Here is an 18,962-nt window from a genome sequence, read left to right as displayed (position 1 = left end):
AATTTTTCTTACTTCAGCCATTTTTTTTTATTTTATTTAATTATTTTATTTTTATTATTTTGTTTTAGGTACTGTTTATGCGAAGAGGACACGACACGAGCTTGCTACCTCTCGACCCCGAAATTGAGCGAACGTTTAGGCAAGCCAGGAGAAATCAACGGTTAGCTTGAAACAATCCCGCAACGATGGAAGAAGAGATTAATCGTGGGGGAGATAACCAAGGGCGCCTACCAAATGCGGCAGGGGAAATCGTTATCGAGCAAGAGCAACGCCAGCTAATCAATCCACCGCCTCGTCAACGAGCACTGCATGAGTACAGCGTTCCAACGCTTAATGGGTTTCAATCAAGTATCCAGCAGCCCCCCATTGAAGCCAACAATTTCGAGATTCGAGCGGGACTCCTCACGATGCTCCAAAATAATGGGTTATTCAGCGGATTGGCTCATGAAGACCCACATCTCCACTTGGTCAACTTCCTCGAAACATGTGACTCGCACAAGATGAACGGAGTAGCTCCCGAAGCACTGCAACTCCGCCTGTTCAAGCACTCCCTACAAGGAGCAGCCCGAGAATGGTTGCAAACTCGTGCACCGCACTCCATCTCGTCGTGGGCCCAGCTAGCTCAACTTTTCATGAACACATACAACTCCCCAACAAAAACTGAGAGAATCCGGCGAGAAATTCAAAACTTCATACAAGAAGCCGGTGAAGCATTATTCGAGACGTGGGAGCGGTTCAAACAGTTAGTAAGGAGGTGCCCGAATCACGGACTACAAGAGTGGCGCCAACTGCAAATATTTTACGATGGACTGCAAGACAACTCGAGAACCGTGCTCGACTCTGCAGCTGGAGGTATGTTCATGAGTTTGACCTACGACGAAGCATACGAACTCTTGGAGCGAATCGCTAGAAACAAATACATGCGGGCATCGGACCGGTCGAATAGCGGAGCAGTCAAGACGGGAGGAATTTTGGAGTTAGACGGAGTCACTGCAATCACGGCCCAATTGGAGAAGCTATCGAAGCAAGTAGCGGCTTTGCAGACTCAGCAAGTCCACGCAGTCCAAGTTCCCGACCAACGCATAGAAGAAACGGAGTCTCTGAATTATGTGCATGACACCAACCGACAACAGAGGAACCCGTACTCCAACACGTACAACCCCGGATGGAAGGATCACCCTAACTTTGGGTGGGGAGGAAATCAACAAGGACCAAGGCAAGCACCACCTCAAGGTCAACCGCCTAATTATTCACGACCAGCACCTGGATTCCAAAATCCGCCTCAAGCTCAACCTCAAGGCGGAGATCTCGCAAACATCTTGGCGCAGTTTATGACAACCACCCAAGCCTCCATCCGCAATTTAGAAACACAGATGGGTCAACTTGCAACCCAACTAACAGCGAGGCCATCGGGAGCACTGCCATCAAACACGGAAGATTTGCGGAAGAACAACATCGAGCAGTGCAACGCTGTAAGTTTAAGGAACGGGAGACAATTGGAGGAAGCCCCACGAAAGGAGAAGCAAAACACGGTAATCGAGAAGCCGAATGTGATTGAGGAAAAAGAAGCAACTCGCAAAGAACCACCATCACCCACAGTGAACTCGCGAGTCCCTCAAGTCCCATATCCTCAAAAGCTTAAAAAGAAGAAGCTCGATGCCGAACACCAAGGATTCTTGGACAAGCTGAAGGAAATCCACATCAACATTCCGTTTATCGAAGCCATTCAAAAGATGCCAAAGTGGGTGAAATTCCTCAAGGAGCTCGTGACAAAGAGGAATAAATTGCAAGGGAACGAGATCATCCAACTCACGGAGCAATGCAGTGAAATTCTTGTACGGCCTCTTCCACAAAAACTCGGCGATCCAGGTAAGTTCATTATCCCTTGCACTATTGGAGGTAGAAACTTTAGGTCACTCATTGATTTAGGTGCTAGCATTAATCTTATGCCTTATTCCATTTACAAAAATCTTGGGTTAGGTGAGATTGAACCAACGGCTATAACCCTTCAATTAGCCGATAGGTTTTTAGTTTACCCAAAAGGTATTTTAGAGAACGTGCTAGTTAAAGTGAATAAGTTTATTTTCCCTGTGGATTTCGTTATACTTGATATAGATGAAGATAGGGAGATACCTCTTATTCTAGGAAGACCGTTTTTAGCCACGTCGAAAACTCTAATTGATTGCGCTAGTGGTGATCTTACAATGACGGTGCACGATCAAACGATAAAATTTAACGTTTTTAACGCTAATAAAAATCCATGTGATGATAATGATTGTTATGCTATTGATCTTGTGGATTTTACAAATCATGACGATTTTGACGTTTTGATCTTAGACCATGGGAAAGGATCTTTGAGTGCAGGAGATGGTGGCGGAAACGGTAGTCGAACGGAGCAATTTTATTGTGCAAATTCAATTTCAACACCTCCGAGAGATAGTCAAAAGAGTTGGGGTGCTAACGGTGATGAACGTGCAAGGAGGATGTGGCCACCTAAAAAATCAAACGAGCATCATCGGGGAGAGGAATTCAATTGCCAAGTGACTTCGGTCACGTTAGCTTGAACAAAGAAGCAGACAAAGTCCGGCTGAAGACTGTAAACTTAGCGCTTCTTGGGAGGCAACCCGAGCTTTCGTTTTTTTATTTTATGTTATTTTAAATTTTTATTTTTATTTATTTATTTTATTTTTCAAAAAAAAAAAAAAAAAACAAAAAGTTTCAGGGGCACTAATAAGAAGTTTTTATTTTGCAGGGACCTAATTGCAATTATTCACACGGCCGTGCAAGAAAAGGGCAGGAATCTCACACGGCCGTGTGAGATTTCGGGGAAGCTACTGCCCAAAATAGGAAAAGGGCACGGCCGTGCGGATTTTACACCTAAATCTCGCACGGCCGTGCGAAATTTGAAGAGGCTACTGCCCAATTATGAGAAATGGCACGGCCGTGCGGATTTTTCACCTAAATTTCGCACGGCCGTGCGAATCAAAAAAAAAAAAAAAAAAAAAAAAAAAAAAAAAAAAAAAAAAAAAAAAAAAAAAAACAATTTCCATAATTTCAAATCCTCTCTCACCCCCACTTCGAACCCTAGTCTTCATCTTTCGAATTTTCTCCTTTTCTTTGCCAAATTTCACCGAAAATTCACCAATTACACACACATACTACTTAATCAAGGTGGGTTGTTGTTGATTTGTGCAGGGAGGAGTCAAGAAAGGTACAAATTTCTCAAAAAAAAAAAAAAAAAATCCATTCCACCAAGAACGCCCACAAGGTGTTCGACGAATTGCCCAAATCAAGTTTGGGGGAAAAATTGCACACCAATTCACTCCAAATCTCCTCCACAAGAATTCTCAAATTATGGGGAAACGAGGACGTGACGGGTAGGGCACCTCACACGACGATGGTCCCGACGCTTAAACAGGTGTTTTCTATCCTTAAACTCCAGGCGAATCACATTGAGGGCAATGTGAATTTTAAGTTTGGGGGTGGTTAACTACTTGTTTTCCTTTATTTGTGTTTTAATATTTTTTTAGTTTGCATACTTTATTTGCGTTTTGTTTTTGCGTTTTGTTTTTGCGTTTTGTTTTTTTCGTTTTATTATTTGCTTTAAAAAAAAAAAAAAAAAAAATTTGGTTCGACGCATCGATGAATTATGATGATGGGAGATGGTCAATGTTTGATGATGAAATTGCTTGCTTTGTGTGATAAGGAGTTAGTATTTGTTTAGCTTTCGATTCAACGGAACGTAGAAGTAAATTATTGCTAGGAATCACACCTTTTGCATTGCTTTGGTTGAATGTTTTGCATTTTAAATTTGGAATTTATTTGTGCTAAATCATGCTTTATTCGGTTTTAAATCTCACCTTAGGACATTTATGAAACGAAGTGTTGGGTAGTAAGTGATTTGGGATATGATTTGGGCCTTCTTTGAACCGTTTGAGCCTTTCAAGCCTACCTTTAAATTTTTATCCTTAGAACCTTGATTTGAGCCTCGGAGAGAAAAGATGTTCTTTCTTTTAGCCAATTTGTAGAAGGTAGAAAAGTGGAGATTTTTGAATAATTATCCCTTGGAGTTCGTTCGGAAAATTATAAATGTTCTTTCGTCTTCTTCTTCGGAAATAAAAAAAAAAAAAAAAAAATAATAATAATAGATATATATGTGCATCTTCATATATATATATATATATATATATCTAAATTCTTCGATAAAAAAAAAAAAAAAAAAAAAAAAAAAAAAAAAAAAGATAAAAAAAATAGAAGAAGAAGAAGAATAGATTATAAGGGAGAAATAAGGGCTAGTTGTTGAATTGTGTTGAAAACTCGATCCATTGCCTCAAAGGCAAAAGTGTTGACGTGTGAATTTTGAAGAGTCGAGTTTATTAAAAGTCCCTAGAGGTGAATTCATTGTTTCAAACGCCTATCTTTCAAATTTTGGCGTAATCACCTCAATTCAAGAAAATTAGCCACACATTCCCATATTACCTACCTCGGACCAAAGAGCCTAACAATTGAAAGCCACAAAGTCCCAATGATCCCAATAGCTTATTGTTCAATATTAGTTGAGTAAAATAATTTGGTGAGTATTTGGAGTCAAATATATGCATGTAAGTATAAATTCTTTCTATCTTTAACTTGCAAATATTGGATACTTGAAGCAATTGTATGATTTGTGGTTTTTTGTAATAGTGAGTGACTAAGTGCCGTTGACTGTTAAGCTTGCGAATACTTAGGAATTATCATCATAATTGCAAGTTCTGAAAACACGAAGTTGACCAATCGATCTATGTAATGAGATGTATAGTCGTGTTTGGTGCTATTTTATTTGATTTTACTTGAGGACAAGCAAAAGTTCAAGTTTGGGGGTGTGTTAAGTGTATATTTATACACTTAATTGTACCTTTTAATTGGAGCTTTTGGTGTGTTTTAACGATAATTGGTGCTTAAAAGGGCTATTATTTGTATTTTAGGTGCATATTGAAGAATTGGCAACTTTTGGGGTGAAAACTGCAAATTCAGAGAAAAAGTGGGCCAAAAGTGAAAAAACCAGAATTCTGAAGAATTGAAGACTGGACGGCCGTCCGGATTTTAAAGCCTAATCTCACACGGCCGTCCGGATGGGCGTAGGGGCGCAGTGAAGGAAGTTTAATTACACAAGGAAACCCGCCCTATTATATTTTTGCACCCTATTTAAAGGCCAAAAGCACACAATTAGATTTTTTATCTTTAGCTTTTATCTTTCATCTTTCTACACGCACTTTAGGAGCAAGAGAACGAAGACGAAGACTTGACGAATCTTCATCCGAGTTTTCCTTTTACTTTTATTCTTCGATTTTTATGAACTTTCATATTTTTATTATGCTTTTCGTTACGAACATGAGTAGCTAAGTTTTTATTCTAGGATTTTGTTGGAACCCTATGTGGTAATTCGAACCTATTTTTCTACTTTTATGCAAGTTTAATTCTTCGATTATTTCTTCTATCTTGATCTTATTTAGCGCATGAACGTAGCTAATTTATGTTGCTAGTTGTTATTGTTAGAATTGATTGACAGATCGTTTTAATAATTAGAACAGGGATAGAAGAGCCTTTGAGTAGTTTTTCACCGAATGCGTGTGTTGATTGCATGTATTATCGTAGACATACAGATAATACCTTAGGTAGCCGTTTGCGAGACTTGTTATTTAATGCTTTATTTGTACTAGGTTTGCATAGACATATAGTGAATCTTTTATGAATAATAGGCTTATAACGCAGCGACAGCTGGTTATGAGTAATTTCGTGTCTTGGGTTAATAATCGGGAATCGTAACTTGCATGATAGGAGATTAATTGGGTGAAGAATTATCGCATAGGGGGAAGATAAAATCCTAGATCCGTTTTATATTGATATTTTCTCGTAATTACTTGCTTTCTTAATTAGTTTAATTTATTTAGTTAATTAAATTGACAACCCTGCGTAGGCTGGATAAAAATAACAATTGTGAGAATTTGGTACTTATGATTAAATAATTTGCGTATTCCCTGTGGGATCGACATCCGACTCTCACGAGTCTACTTTACTACTTGTTTACGATACGTACACTTGCGTGTTGGTATTTAGCACCCAACACTCGGTCCTACGAACCTGTTGTGAGGCAACTCCCACGATGAGCCAACTCCCTCGGTACTACGAACCCGCAGCGAGACAACTCTCACGAGGAGACAACTCGCTAGGTCCTACTACTCGCTGCGAGGAAACTCCCACGAGGAGCCAACTCCCTCGGTACCACAACCCGCAGCGAGACAACTCCCACGAGGAGCCAACTCGCTCGGCACTACAAATCCGTTGCAAGGCAACTCCCCCGAGGAGCCACCTCGCTCGATAACAAGAATTGTTGCGAGACAACTCCCACGAGGAGACAACTCGCTCAGAGCGACCTCAATCCGCACGCTCCTTAGTCGCTCGTCATCCAGCGCTTCTACGACTTCGCTGAGAGACAACTCTCTTGAGGAGACAACTCGTTCGCAATTCACTACACAATCGCAAGCTCAAGTTAGCACGATTACAACCTTAGAAACACTTAGAGATATTATGGGAATCTATATACGCTGACTAGCTTAATTACTCAAATTTATCTACTTATTTTCGACGGGTCCTTCATTAAAACGTGGCCACGATCCAAACATACTTACGAATTACGATCCACGAGGTCTAACAAGGGGCACGATCCCTATCAAAAAATCTTGAGAGCCTGATCCACTCATCAAGTACATCACGATCCCTATATGTAAACACATACAAGCAACACGTCAAACCATTGACAATGTCAATAAATAACAACTCCCACGAGGAGATGACTCGCCTCGTGCTACTACAATGTTGCGAGACAACTCTAATGAGGAATAACCCGGTCAACACTATTACCCCGCGACGAGACAACTCTCACGAGGAGATAATCGCTCCATACTACTACATTGTCGCGTAAAAACTCCGATGACTCAAGTAACATGCATCGCGACAACTTGGTCACGCCCGTGCTACCGTCGCAAAACGCGCCTTTGCAACCCTCCAACCCACACTCCAACACGTTTTCGCGCACCACTAGACCATACACCAACGCGGAACCACTACAATTTTTACTCTCGACACGATCGAGAACCCATTTCGACATGACCCCCACATCGACTCGAGAGGGGGGGTGGGGGGGGGGGGTTAATGATATGCCTAATTGGGCCAACCCAATGGGCCTACAATTTATTTATCTACTGGGCCACGAGCCCAATATTGAAGACCACTACCACCGATGTCCAATCACCTTCAAATAAGGTTTGAGCCCAACAATCTCAAAGTATAAATAACGATTTAATTCATTTATTAAATGTACATCATATTATCTGAATAATACGACAAGTCATATTCTCTCAACTATTTCCTACAATCCACACGTCTGACTTGAGCGTCAGAGGGGTTTCCGCCGAATCAACTCCCGGCAGGTATCTCATGGCCATCTAGCACGTGAGCAGTGATCCACTTTGCTCTCCCAGCTCATTTATTTAAGGTGATTTATTTATAGCATCAACAGTTGTTTTATTGTCATATATATATATATATATATATATATATATATATATGAATATCAGTTTATTTGTATTTGAACTTGATTTTAAGTTTGCTGTTATATTTGTATTTATTTGACAGTTAAAAATGTTGATTTAAAAAAGAAAACCTACGAAATTAGGTGATTGCGTTGGTATTTTCCACGAAACATGGTTCGATGAGAGAATTGAGAGGTTTTTTTCCTTCAAAACCTATAAATGAAAACCTATAAATGAAATGAAATGAAATAGCACCGCAACCAGTAAACCCACTATCATTTCCTATAAATGTCCGAATTAGGGGTGTAAACGAGCCGAGCTTGCCTTATTTCGTGTGCTCGAGCTCGAGGAGCCTAATAGTTTTAACTCGCGCTCGAGCTCGAGCTCGAGCTCGGCACAACCAAAAATCCATCGATCAAATTTATTTTTCCAATTAAAAAAGTAATATTATTCTTTATTTATTTATTATTAATAATATCCATTATTATATATTATTAATATGCATTAAAAAATATATAGAAAAGGTAAAGCTCGCGAGCCTGCTCGCGAGCTGTCGAACAACTGAAATGAAGCTCGAGCTCGACTCGTCGAAAAGCTCGGGCTTGTGAGCTCGAGCTCGAGCTCGAGTACGATTTTTCGAGCTCGAGTACGAGCTTTTTTCGAGCAAGCTTCGGAAGCTCGCGAGCCGGCTCGTCTCATTTACACCGCTAGTCCGAATAGTGGTGCCATGTCTTACTTAGTTACACCGTCATTCCCATATTAGTAATTACTAGTATTAATTATAATATTTAATGGTATTAATTGTGTTTATGGTCAAAAGGAAGAGCGGTAGAAATTACACCAACTTTGACAACTATTTTCTTTTATATCTTTCACATGACGAAATAAACATTAAATTATCATTTTCTCTTCAAATTACAACCTCACCTTCGGTTTTAATAATACACATTCTTACCATTGCACAGTACAAACATCATGATTATATATTAACAGTTACAAAAAAATAAATAAAAAATTGATTAGTGTTTTATGGAGAAAGATAATTATTTTTAATGAGAGATAAAATAGAATCAATTTTTAATTTTTTTCAAAGTAGAATCAAATTTATTTGGTCACAAAATTTGAAAAATCATCTTGATGCTGAAGCAGCAGTCAACAACACCACCCCACCCCACCCCACCCAACCGGCTAAATATTTAGATTTATTTAATTATTTAAACAGATGATATATATACTTACCTTTGAAAGCATCCATTAACAAAGCACCAAACTACCTAAAAGAAAAAAGAGGAATAGCCAAAACTAAAAGGCTATTACTCTTTGCTTTCTGCTCTCTCTCTCTTCTCTCTCTCTATTCCAATATCCTTTCATCGCACAATATTATATATACTGCACTTGTCTCCTTTTTCTCTGTGTAATTAATCTCATCTTATATTATATACTACTGCATGCATTTTGATTTGTTGAAGGTGGCTGTTTTTTTTTTGTTTTTTCTTCAACACACACATCTTATTATTTTTTAATTTCGTCACTCCATTTTTTATTAATTAATAATTGTCAAATTGCTGTCTTTTTCAGGACAATTGATCGATCGGACATCCTGCGAGTCTTCGGGGAAAAAACCCCAGTATCCTGACTTCTTCTGACAACAAACAAAAACTCATTCAAGATTTGAGTTCTTCCCTTTCCTTTTTCCTTTTCTTTTTTGCCCCTTTATTTTTGTGGAAAAGGGATCCGTTGAAGCTTTATCATCAACTGGATTTGCAATTTCTGGAATTAATTCATTCGATTGCATTTCGTTTCTTTCTCCGCAAAATTCGATCAATTTTACCCCCGAATTAGCTGGAGTTAATTTTTTTTTTTTTGAGGAATTGAGGGTTTCAATTTGACGGTAATCGGCAAGTTGGGTTTAAGAATTTATTGATGTTGATTTGGTGATCGGCTGCTAGTGAAGAGTCTCTGTGTTGTTTGGTATAACTATGGTCCCCTCCATTTAGTTCGCCTGCTAAATCTGTGGGGCCTTTGATTTTAACTCTGATTCACTTTTCAAGATCAAAAGGGAAGGGGAAGAGCTTTCCTTTCGATCCGATTCATTGAATTCGAGGCAGGAGAAAACGACCATTCTTTTGGTAAAAATGTCGCAAACAAAGTCCCGAAAACCGAGTTCCTTTCAGTCAATTAAATCGTTGCCTACGGATTTTAGGTTTATGGGTGGTGATGAAGGTGGTGATGAAATGATGTTATCTGATACCATACCGGAAAATGTTGAAGCTGAAGAATCGGATAATGATGAATCACCGTATTCTAGTTTGGATATTTCAGCCAAAGATGAGATTTCCTTGAATGGCGATAACAATGGTGATTTTAAGGATACTACTAATACTACTAATACTAATCCTATTCGATCACCTAAAAAATCTCATGTTGACTCCAAGTGGGGTGACACCACCCCATACGCGTCAAAGAAGGTACGCGTTAAGTTCTCTGCATTGTTTTCTTAGTTATATATCTGTTGAACGTCTTCTGTTACATACTTTGTGATGCACTTGTTGCCTGATTACGCACACACACCTGTATATTGTTCTTGATTGCTCCTGTTTTCTTCTTTTATTCTTTCATCTGATTCTGGATTACAGATATGTTCATTGCCTAATTGAATACTTCACATTGTGTGGTTGATAGTTCGCTGAGCATATTCTTCTTTCTTTCTTTCATCTTGCTGATTGTTTTTGGATTTATAAACCGTAAGTTGGATTCCGGTCAAGTTCTCTTTGTGGGTAGCAGTTTGTGGTTTTAACATTAATCATGATAATTAAGAAACTATTAGGTAAATAAGATTTGCAATATTCCTCTATCTTATAGAATTTAAATAACTAGCTGAAATTTCAAAAGTTCATCTGATATCCTTTCTGGCATCTGTTTGATATTTTTGTGTTTCAGAACTCTACATTGCATATCTAAAGAGAGGCTATTAAGATATTAGATATGAATAAAGTGTTGCATGAGAGAGGCCTGAACATTTGCTAATAATAAAGTGGATAATTGAATCTTTAGTGGATAATTGTAATATTATTTGTTTGTCAGCATTAGATCTTTCCATAGGAAGATGGTTTTCCAACAACGGGTAGGAATATTGTACTTTTGATGCTTTCGATCCCTGTATTGTGATGTTGAAGAGTCAGAATGGTTCTAACATATTCCCGTTCATATACTCGTGTGTTTTTTAAAGGTAGATATTAATCATTTCAAAATTAAAATAACTTTTTATAGGAAAACCGTGTTGCACAAATGTAATCACCATTGAAGCGGCTCCTAAATTACTAAATTTGTTCTGCAGATAGTTCAGTCATGGGTTCAACTTCCTGATGGTAATTGGGAGCTGGGAACGACTATTCGGACTTTTGATAATGAGTCATTACTAGTTTTGGACGAGGGAAAAGTGAGCATAAATGTTTTTATACTGTCATTTATGTTTTGGAAAATAAACTGTTAATATATGCGTATACTTCTCTAACTGTTTTCCACATCTAGGTTTTGAAAGTGAAAACAGAAACTCTGGTGCCTGCAAATCCTGATATACTTGTTGGTGTAGATGATCTTATGCAACTAAGTTACCTAAACGAACCTTCAGTATTGTACAATCTCCAGTATAGATACAATCAAGATATGATTTACGTAAGTAATCTTTCTTCATTCGTTGTCCTGATTTTCCGATGGTTTCTCACTTTTTTTCTGTTCATTTCAGACCAAAGCAGGGCCAGTTCTGGTTGCCATTAATCCGTTTAAGAAAGTCCCGTTATATGGAAATGATTATATTGAAGCTTATAAGCGAAAATCTGTACAGAATCCACATGTATATGCCATTACTGATACAGCCATGCGTGAAATGATTCGAGGTAATCTGACTCAATAACTTAAACCATACAGACTCCACATGTAGTAATCTAACTCAATAATTTTGTTATTTGCAGATGAAGTAAATCAATCTATCATTATAAGGTCAGTTTAAAAAATAATTATATTGGTATATTCGTTTAGCTGCTCATCCTTTTGTTCTGTATGCCAATCTTGTGAGGAAAATATAGATGGATGCGTTGCATTATTTCATCGACCAAGTTGAATGAATTTCCTACAATTATTTAAGATGTCTACTTTCTCTGATTTCCTGTACAATTCATTTTAGTCGCATGAAATTATGTCCTCGTTTAATTCTTAATGAGATTTTTTAAGGCCTTCTATGTTTATGTTTTGACTGAGAATTCTCGTTTCAGAATTTCTATTGAGAAATTGGTTTTGTACTGATTTCGCTGAGAAATGAAATTATGTCGGGATGAAGGAATGAAACAAGATTTTTATAGAATTATTAGGAAACAATTGCCGCATGGAATAAGCACTTGATACCAGATGATATGTACTTCTGTTTTGATGTAACATTAAGCAATTTTTTTGTAATATACATTGAAATGAATGTTTGACTAAAAGTATGGGTTCTGTTCATCTTACTTTATCAAGTGGGGAAAGTGGAGCTGGAAAAACCGAGACAGCAAAGATAGCCATGCAATATTTGGCTGCACTGGGAGGAGGTAGTGGGATAGAGTACGAGATACTGAAAACAAATCCAATTTTGGAAGCCTTTGGTAATGCCAAAACATTAAGAAACGACAACTCGAGTCGATTTGTAAGTTACTTGTTTTGAGAAATTAGTATTTTGTGGAAGTGAAATATACCTTAGCTTTTTGCTGCTTGTAAGTTCAACTAATGCGAACCATATATCTACAGGGAAAGCTGATTGAGATTCACTTTAGTGAAACTGGAAAAATATCGGGTGCAAAGATTCAAACTTGTGAGATTGCATCTACCATTATTATATTCTTATCAAATACTATTACATAATTTTCAAGAGTCGTCTAACTTATTTCTCGTGTTTCATCATGCAACACAACATGGTTTATGATTCTCTACAGTTTTACTGGAGAAGGTATATATTAATTTACCGTCAATTGTTTGGTTAAGATAATTTTTTGTGTATGTAAAATACTCAGTGAAGTTGTACTTTGTGAACAGTCTAGAGTTGTTCAATGTTCAGAGGGAGAAAGATCTTATCATGTCTTTTATCAACTTTGTGCTGGGGCTCCACCCACCCTTAGAGGTACAGAGCATTGCCATCATCCTATATACTTGTAAAATATTTTGTTATTAATTACCTGTATTCTATTATCAAGTTCTGCTTTTTGGTTATAAAATCAATCTCTCTCTCTCTCTCTCTCTCTCTCTCTCTCTCTCTCTCTCTCTCTCTCTCTCTCTCTCTCTCTCTCTCTCTCTCTCATTGTGCTATTTTTCCAATGTCTTTTATGCAGAAAAACTACACTTGAAGAGTGCTGCTGAGTTCAAGTATTTGAGTCAAAGCAATTGTTATACAATATCCGGGGTTGATGATGCCGAACAGTTTCGTGTAGTAACGGTACTATTATGGATATCAATCTCATCATTTTTTCTTATATAAATTGTGGATTGAAACCAACATAAACATAGCTACATATGTTCTTGCTAAACCTAGGAAGCACTGGATATTGTTCATGTGAAGAAAGAAGACCAAGAGAGAGTATTTGCAATGCTAGCTGCTGTCCTATGGCTTGGAAACGTCTCCTTTACTGTTGTTGATAGTGAAAATCACGTCGAACCAGTCTTGGACGAAGGTCATTCAATAATTTGTATTTTTGTTTTGATGTGGTTCGGCTAATATAAAATTCTCTTTGCGGTGTTTTCAAATGATTTTTGGAAATACTCATACAGACTTAATATTTGCTAAAATGTCCCTGCAAGGTGAATGATTTTTGGTGGAACTGTTGTATGGCAAATATTCAGGTCTAACTAATGTTGCTAAGTTGCTTGGGTGCAATGTTGAGGAATTAAAGCTAGCGTTGTCAACTCGAAAAATGAGAGTGGGAAAAAGAAACGATACAATTGTTCAAAAGCTGACACTAGCTCAGGTTAGACAGTTGGTTCATATAGGAATTGCTTTATTTTACAAATAGTCATTAATAAGTTTTGCTGTCTAATTCTTCCAATAAATATAATCTTTCAGGCTGTTGATACGAGAGATGCGTTGGCAAAGTCAATTTATTCATGTTTGTTTGATTGGTTAGTGGAACAAATCAATAAATCATTGGCAGTAGGCAAAAGGCGAACTGGGAGGTCCATCAGTATTCTTGACATTTACGGTTTTGAATCATTTGAGGTTTGTACCTTTATCTATACTTCTATTTTTTACCTTTTCTCATCTGTTTATGTGACGGTGATTGTTGTTTTTTTCTTTTTCAGAGGAATAGTTTTGAGCAGTTCTCCATCAATTACGCTAATGAAAGATTACAACAACACTTCAACCGTCACTTGTTCAAATTGGAGCAAGAGGTAATATTTTCAAGTTCAAAATGTTTAGAAGCATGTTTGATGTTGTATTGAGTTTGAAAAACCGAGTTTGAAATTTGTTTAGGAGTACATTCAAGATGGCATTGACTGGGCAAAAGTTGATTTTGAAGACAACCAAGATTGTCTTAATCTCTTCGAGAAGGTATGCATGTTGTGTCAAATGATCTTCTGATGCAATTAACTTACCATAGAACCTTAAAATTGATTTCACGATGCAGAAACCGTTAGGGTTACAATCCTTGCTAGATGAGGAATCAACCTTTCCGAATGGCACAGATTTGAGCTTTGCCAATAAGCTGAAGCAACATCTCGATTCTAATCCTTGTTTTCGTGGAGAAAGAGGGAAAGCTTTTACTGTACGCCATTATGCAGGAGAGGTACTCAGCCCCTTTTATTTTATTTTATTGCACTTATATATTTTTACTGTGAAATTTAATTTAATTGGTGATCTCAGGTTAGATATGAGACAACTGGTTTTCTTGAGAAGAATCGGGATTTGCTTCATTTGGATACCATTCAACTTCTTTCTTCATGCACGTGCCACCTTCCTCAGGCTTTTGCATCAAGTCTGCTCAATCAATCAGACAAGCCTGTAGTAGGTGCACTGCATAAATCTGGTGGAGCAGATTCACAGAAATTAAGTGTCACGACAAAATTCAAGGTTAAAAAAACTGTCATAAAACCACTTTGTCTGTTTTTTCTCTTGTTTGATTGATGTGAACGATGGTTATAAAATATTGATACTATTACTGTTTGTGGTCAGGGTCAATTGTTCCTGTTAATGCAACGTCTTGAGAATACAACACCACATTTCATTCGTTGTATTAAGCCCAACAACTTCCAATCTCCTGGTACCTACAATCAAGGACTCGTACTTCAGCAGCTCCGTTGCTGTGGAGTCTTAGAAGTTGTTAGAATTTCAAGATCCGGATTTCCTACAAGAATGTCCCATCAAAAGTTTGCCAGAAGGTAAAAAGAAAAATAAAATTATATTTAATATTTAATTTTCATATTCATCTTCCATTTCTGATATCCGTTGTTATTCGACAGGTATGGGTTCCTTCTATTAGATCATGTTGCATCTCAGGACCCACTCAGTGTTTCAGTGGCTATTCTTCATCAGTTTAACATTCTACCCGAGATGTATCAAGTTGGATACACTAAATTGTTTTTTCGAACTGGACAGGTAAAAATTATTTGCTCCTTTGACTTTTATTTTATGTCTGATCCAATTTCATAACCAAGTATATATAATGTTGGGTCGAAAAATAAAGGAACAACGCTTTGTGCAACCTAAAGTGGCTTTAGAAAACATTAATCCGTCGACCCAAGTAAACTTCTTTTAATGATTTTGCAGACTCCTGTGTCTATTAATCTTGATATTCTTTCAAGCATACTACTATTGTGTGATCTTGATACACTTACTGCATACAACAAGCAACTCTCAATGGGCACAATGTGAAAATGCTTGCCTTTGTCACTGACATTTTTTCCTGGGTTGTAGCTTTTCATGAGTTATGGATGGATCCACTGCCTGGCTGTATTTTGTAAAATGAAAATTTATTCAAATACGAAAAAAGAGTGTCAACTTTTCTTTTTCTTTTTCCATTTCAAATACTTATTGCTCATGCTATACTTAAACCTTGAGGACTGAGAGGTATGCACTAGAGAAAAATAAAAAAAAATATTCTCACTTGAAATGATGTCATCAACTTTCCTTTTCCTGCACTAAATATTCAAGTTCCAATCATTATCTAGGTTGGTTACTTGGGAAAACCCACTTTATCCAATATAAATCACCTTGTTTTTGTGTACCATGATTTATTTAAGATTGGAGTACTTGAAGATACAAGAAATCACACACTGCATGGTATTCTGCGTGTGCAAAGTTGCTTTAGAGGCCATCAAGCTCGGTGCCACATAAAGGAGTTAAGGAGAGGGATTTCCACCCTACAGTCATGTATGCCTTTTACGGACACCTTGTTTTTTGACATTCATTTTTACCCTATTATCCCTCTGATATGTATAACCTTTCTCAATGCAGTTATCCGTGCTGAGAAAACTAGGAAAGAGTACGCAATCTTATTACAGAGGCACAGAGCTGCTATATCTATCCAGACGCAGGTCAAAGCCAAGATTTTCAGGAAAAACCTCAAAAGATTAAGTGATGCATCAACCGTAGTACAATCAGGTAACTAACCACTGTTTTATCGCATGACAAAGATGACACACTAGTGTTAAACTTTAAAATTTCTTTAGCATATTCTCAAGATATGTAAACAAACCTCTAGTTAGCCTGATTAAGTGGGTTTTTGTATCTAATTAAAGTTTTCACCTTAATTGCAAGCCAGCTGTAGTTCGAAGAATCCGTTTGTGGAAAAATGTTACGTTGGAAATTTGTAGTTTATGAAGCTGCCTTTGTCTAAATCTTATAACCTAAATTATCTTTATAATTTTCTTCCTTTCTAGTTATTCGTGGCTGGTTGGTAAGAAGATGCTCAGGAGACATAGCACTGCTACAATTTGGTGGACGAATGGTACTCGAGGGTTTTACTTGAAATCATTTTCTCACATAAAATATATATATATATATATATATATATATATATATATATATATATATATATATATATATATATATGATTATAATAATATAATTATGTTTTGGATTATCAGGGTAATGAGACAGAAGAAGTGGTTGTCAAGTCATTATTCCTGGCAGAACTGCAGCGGCGTGTACTGAGAGCGGAAGCTGCACTGAGAGTGAAAGAAGAGGAGAACGATATACTTCACCAAAGGCTGCAACAGTACGACAATCGTTGGTCTGAATATGAGCTAAAAATGAAGTCGATGGAAGAGGTCTGGCAAAAGCAAATGAGATCTCTACAGTCGAGCCTTTCTATTGCAAAGAAGAGCCTTTCTTTTGATGATAATTCTCACCGAAACTCAGATGCCTCAGTAAATGGTAATAACGACGAAAGAGATTCTTCTTCTAGCTGGGACACAGGCGGGATTTTGAGAATTCATCAAAGTAGTAATGGAGGAAGATCAGCAGCTAGTCCTGGCTTGACTGTTATTAGTCGATTGGCTCAAGAGTTTGAGCAAAGGAGTCAGATATTTGGAGACGATGCAAAGTTCTTGGTTGAAGTTAAATCGGGTCAAACTGAGGCGAGTTTGGATCCAGATCGCGAACTTCGAAGGTTGAAACAAATGTTTGAAGGTTGGAAAAAAGATTACGGATCAAGACTTAGGGAAACTAAACTCATTCTCAATAAGCTTGGCAGTGAAAACGGGTCTTCAGCTGGTAAACCCAGAAATAAATGGTGGGGAAGGATGAATAGCTCAAGAATGAATTAACCATCCAACCAAATAAATGTGTGCATTATTATTAATCAAGAATAAATTAATAAATACTCTATTTACCGATTATGTTATCTGTGCAGAGTTTGTATAACTCGTAAGGGTACGGTGTGTGTGTCTTGCGGCTAATTTATTGACCTGGATGGATATTATTAGAGTCTTGTGTAATGCTTGTGCAGAAGTTTGTTTGGTTAAAATGCTGTGCATTTGTGGCATTCCATGTAAAACCATTTTCTCTTGGTCCAAATTCAGATGGTTTGGAAGGAGCTGTAAAGCTGTATCATATTATTATTTATTGTGAGATCATAACTAACTAAATATATATATATTGTTTTCGTTTGCACAAGAATGTTTACTCCGAGTCACCTTATGTTTTGTGATCACCAACATCATTAATCTTGACAAAATATCTGTTGCAAAAGAGAAACGGGTTTGTCTGGAAATATACGGACCCAAATTTTTCCACCACGGCGTGCATTTCGCGTCATTGCTCGTCGACCTGCTTCAATTTGTCTAGATGTGATCCAAGCAGGTTCAAGTGCCTGAAGAGCATATTTACCGAAACAAATATGATTACCTCGATAAGATATTCCCTTCATTCTTCCTCGAGGAAGATTGTTTTGAAGTCAAATGATGTAACTGCAAGAGCATTGTTGTGGGGGGCTTCAGTCCACCCTAGCCCTCTGGAGTCACCCCTAGGTGGGAGGGTGCTATTAGGTCAATATTGCTATTCGCTTCGGGTTTAATTGTAGTCCATTTACAAGGCAATTTAAAAGAAACTAAAAAATAAATAAAATAAAGGTCGAAAGATAACGTGTGCTACCTCATTTTTTGGATGTTGAATACGATGAAACTTTTAATATATCCAGTCCATAATACTATAACGGGTAGTGAATATTATTAGCGCCCGATTTGAAAGCAACCACCTTGTGATCGAGACACTGAGACATTTGAAGATCTTCAAATTATCTGAATGTATAGATCATAATAATGTTTAATTGCAAACACATTCTCTACTAATTTTAATGTACGGTTATCTGTACATAAAATCTCTATCACAAGCCGACTCCAATTGTAATCAAGTTAAGTAAAAAAACTCTAAATCAAACAGGTTTTCTAACATACACAAAAGTGAAAAGTATTTATAAACTTGACATCCTTGAATCTAACATGCACTAAATATCATATAAAGATAAATACATGCATTAGTCTGATGCGATCTCTCGAGTATCATAAGATTTCTTTACTGAACGTAAGAAAACTCTTGTTTATTATTTCTCTTCATAATCAAAACCCTAGCACAATACGACCATTTAAAGAGAATAAAACCCTAGAATCCTAATCTAACTAGGAAACATAATTACCTATACTAATAAAATACTAAATATCTATCCTAACCTAAACACACGGCTATGTATATAATAAACCTAAACAAACTATTCTAATTAATTAATAATAAAAATACTAACTATCTAATAATTAAACGATATATATTAATATATCGTATCAAACCACCCCTCTTGAAATGAACCTTGTCCTCAAGGTTCAAGTCAATTTGGTCCCTCTTCCTTGCGTTTCCACCTATGTTTGACTTCATCGATT

The 18,962-nt window shown here is 37.1% G+C and overlaps 1 protein-coding gene across 2 annotated transcripts; it reads left to right on the top strand.

Annotated features, from left to right (window-relative positions):
- Positions 1 to 8,797: 8,797 nt before the first annotated feature.
- Positions 8,798 to 17,706, top strand: LOC105955748 (myosin-1). Of its 2 annotated transcripts, XM_012979540.2 has the most exons (23): positions 8,828 to 10,039; positions 10,909 to 11,010; positions 11,103 to 11,246; positions 11,317 to 11,467; positions 11,543 to 11,570; positions 12,084 to 12,249; positions 12,351 to 12,414; positions 12,536 to 12,549; positions 12,636 to 12,720; positions 12,929 to 13,032; positions 13,129 to 13,267; positions 13,437 to 13,561; positions 13,657 to 13,809; positions 13,893 to 13,982; positions 14,065 to 14,142; positions 14,219 to 14,377; positions 14,455 to 14,661; positions 14,764 to 14,969; positions 15,051 to 15,186; positions 15,831 to 15,960; positions 16,045 to 16,191; positions 16,470 to 16,537; positions 16,677 to 17,706. In XM_012979540.2, the coding sequence occupies exons 1-23, from the start codon at positions 9,707 to 9,709 to the stop codon at positions 17,355 to 17,357; spliced, it is 3,510 nt and encodes a 1,169-aa protein (XP_012834994.2). In that variant the 5' UTR covers positions 8,828 to 9,706; the 3' UTR covers positions 17,358 to 17,706. The 2 variants fall into 2 exon arrangements, with proteins under 2 accessions (XP_088682502.1, XP_012834994.2); XM_088826376.1 differs by lacking the exon at positions 12,536 to 12,549 and having other exon boundaries at positions 8,798 to 10,039; positions 12,619 to 12,720.
- Positions 17,707 to 18,962: the final 1,256 nt, after the last annotated feature.

This window comes from Erythranthe guttata, chromosome 12 (assembly GCF_056151865.1).
Source record: "Erythranthe guttata isolate IM_541 chromosome 12, IM_541, whole genome shotgun sequence".
NCBI classification, from domain to species: Eukaryota; Viridiplantae; Streptophyta; class Magnoliopsida; order Lamiales; family Phrymaceae; genus Erythranthe; species Erythranthe guttata.
The sequence above is the reverse complement of the archived record's forward strand: the minus strand, read 5'-3'. Positions and strand labels throughout refer to the sequence as shown.

Coding starts and splice junctions, on each gene's coding strand:
- LOC105955748 (XM_088826376.1), top strand. CDS start 9,707: ATGTCGCAAACAAAGTCCCGAAAACCGAGTTCCTTTCAGTCAATTAAA. Junction 11,468..11,542: donor CATGCGTGAAATGATTCGAG/GTAATCTGACTC, acceptor TGTTATTTGCAG/ATGAAGTAAATCAATCTATC. Junction 14,662..14,763: donor GTGTCACGACAAAATTCAAG/GTTAAAAAAACT, acceptor GTTTGTGGTCAG/GGTCAATTGTTCCTGTTAAT.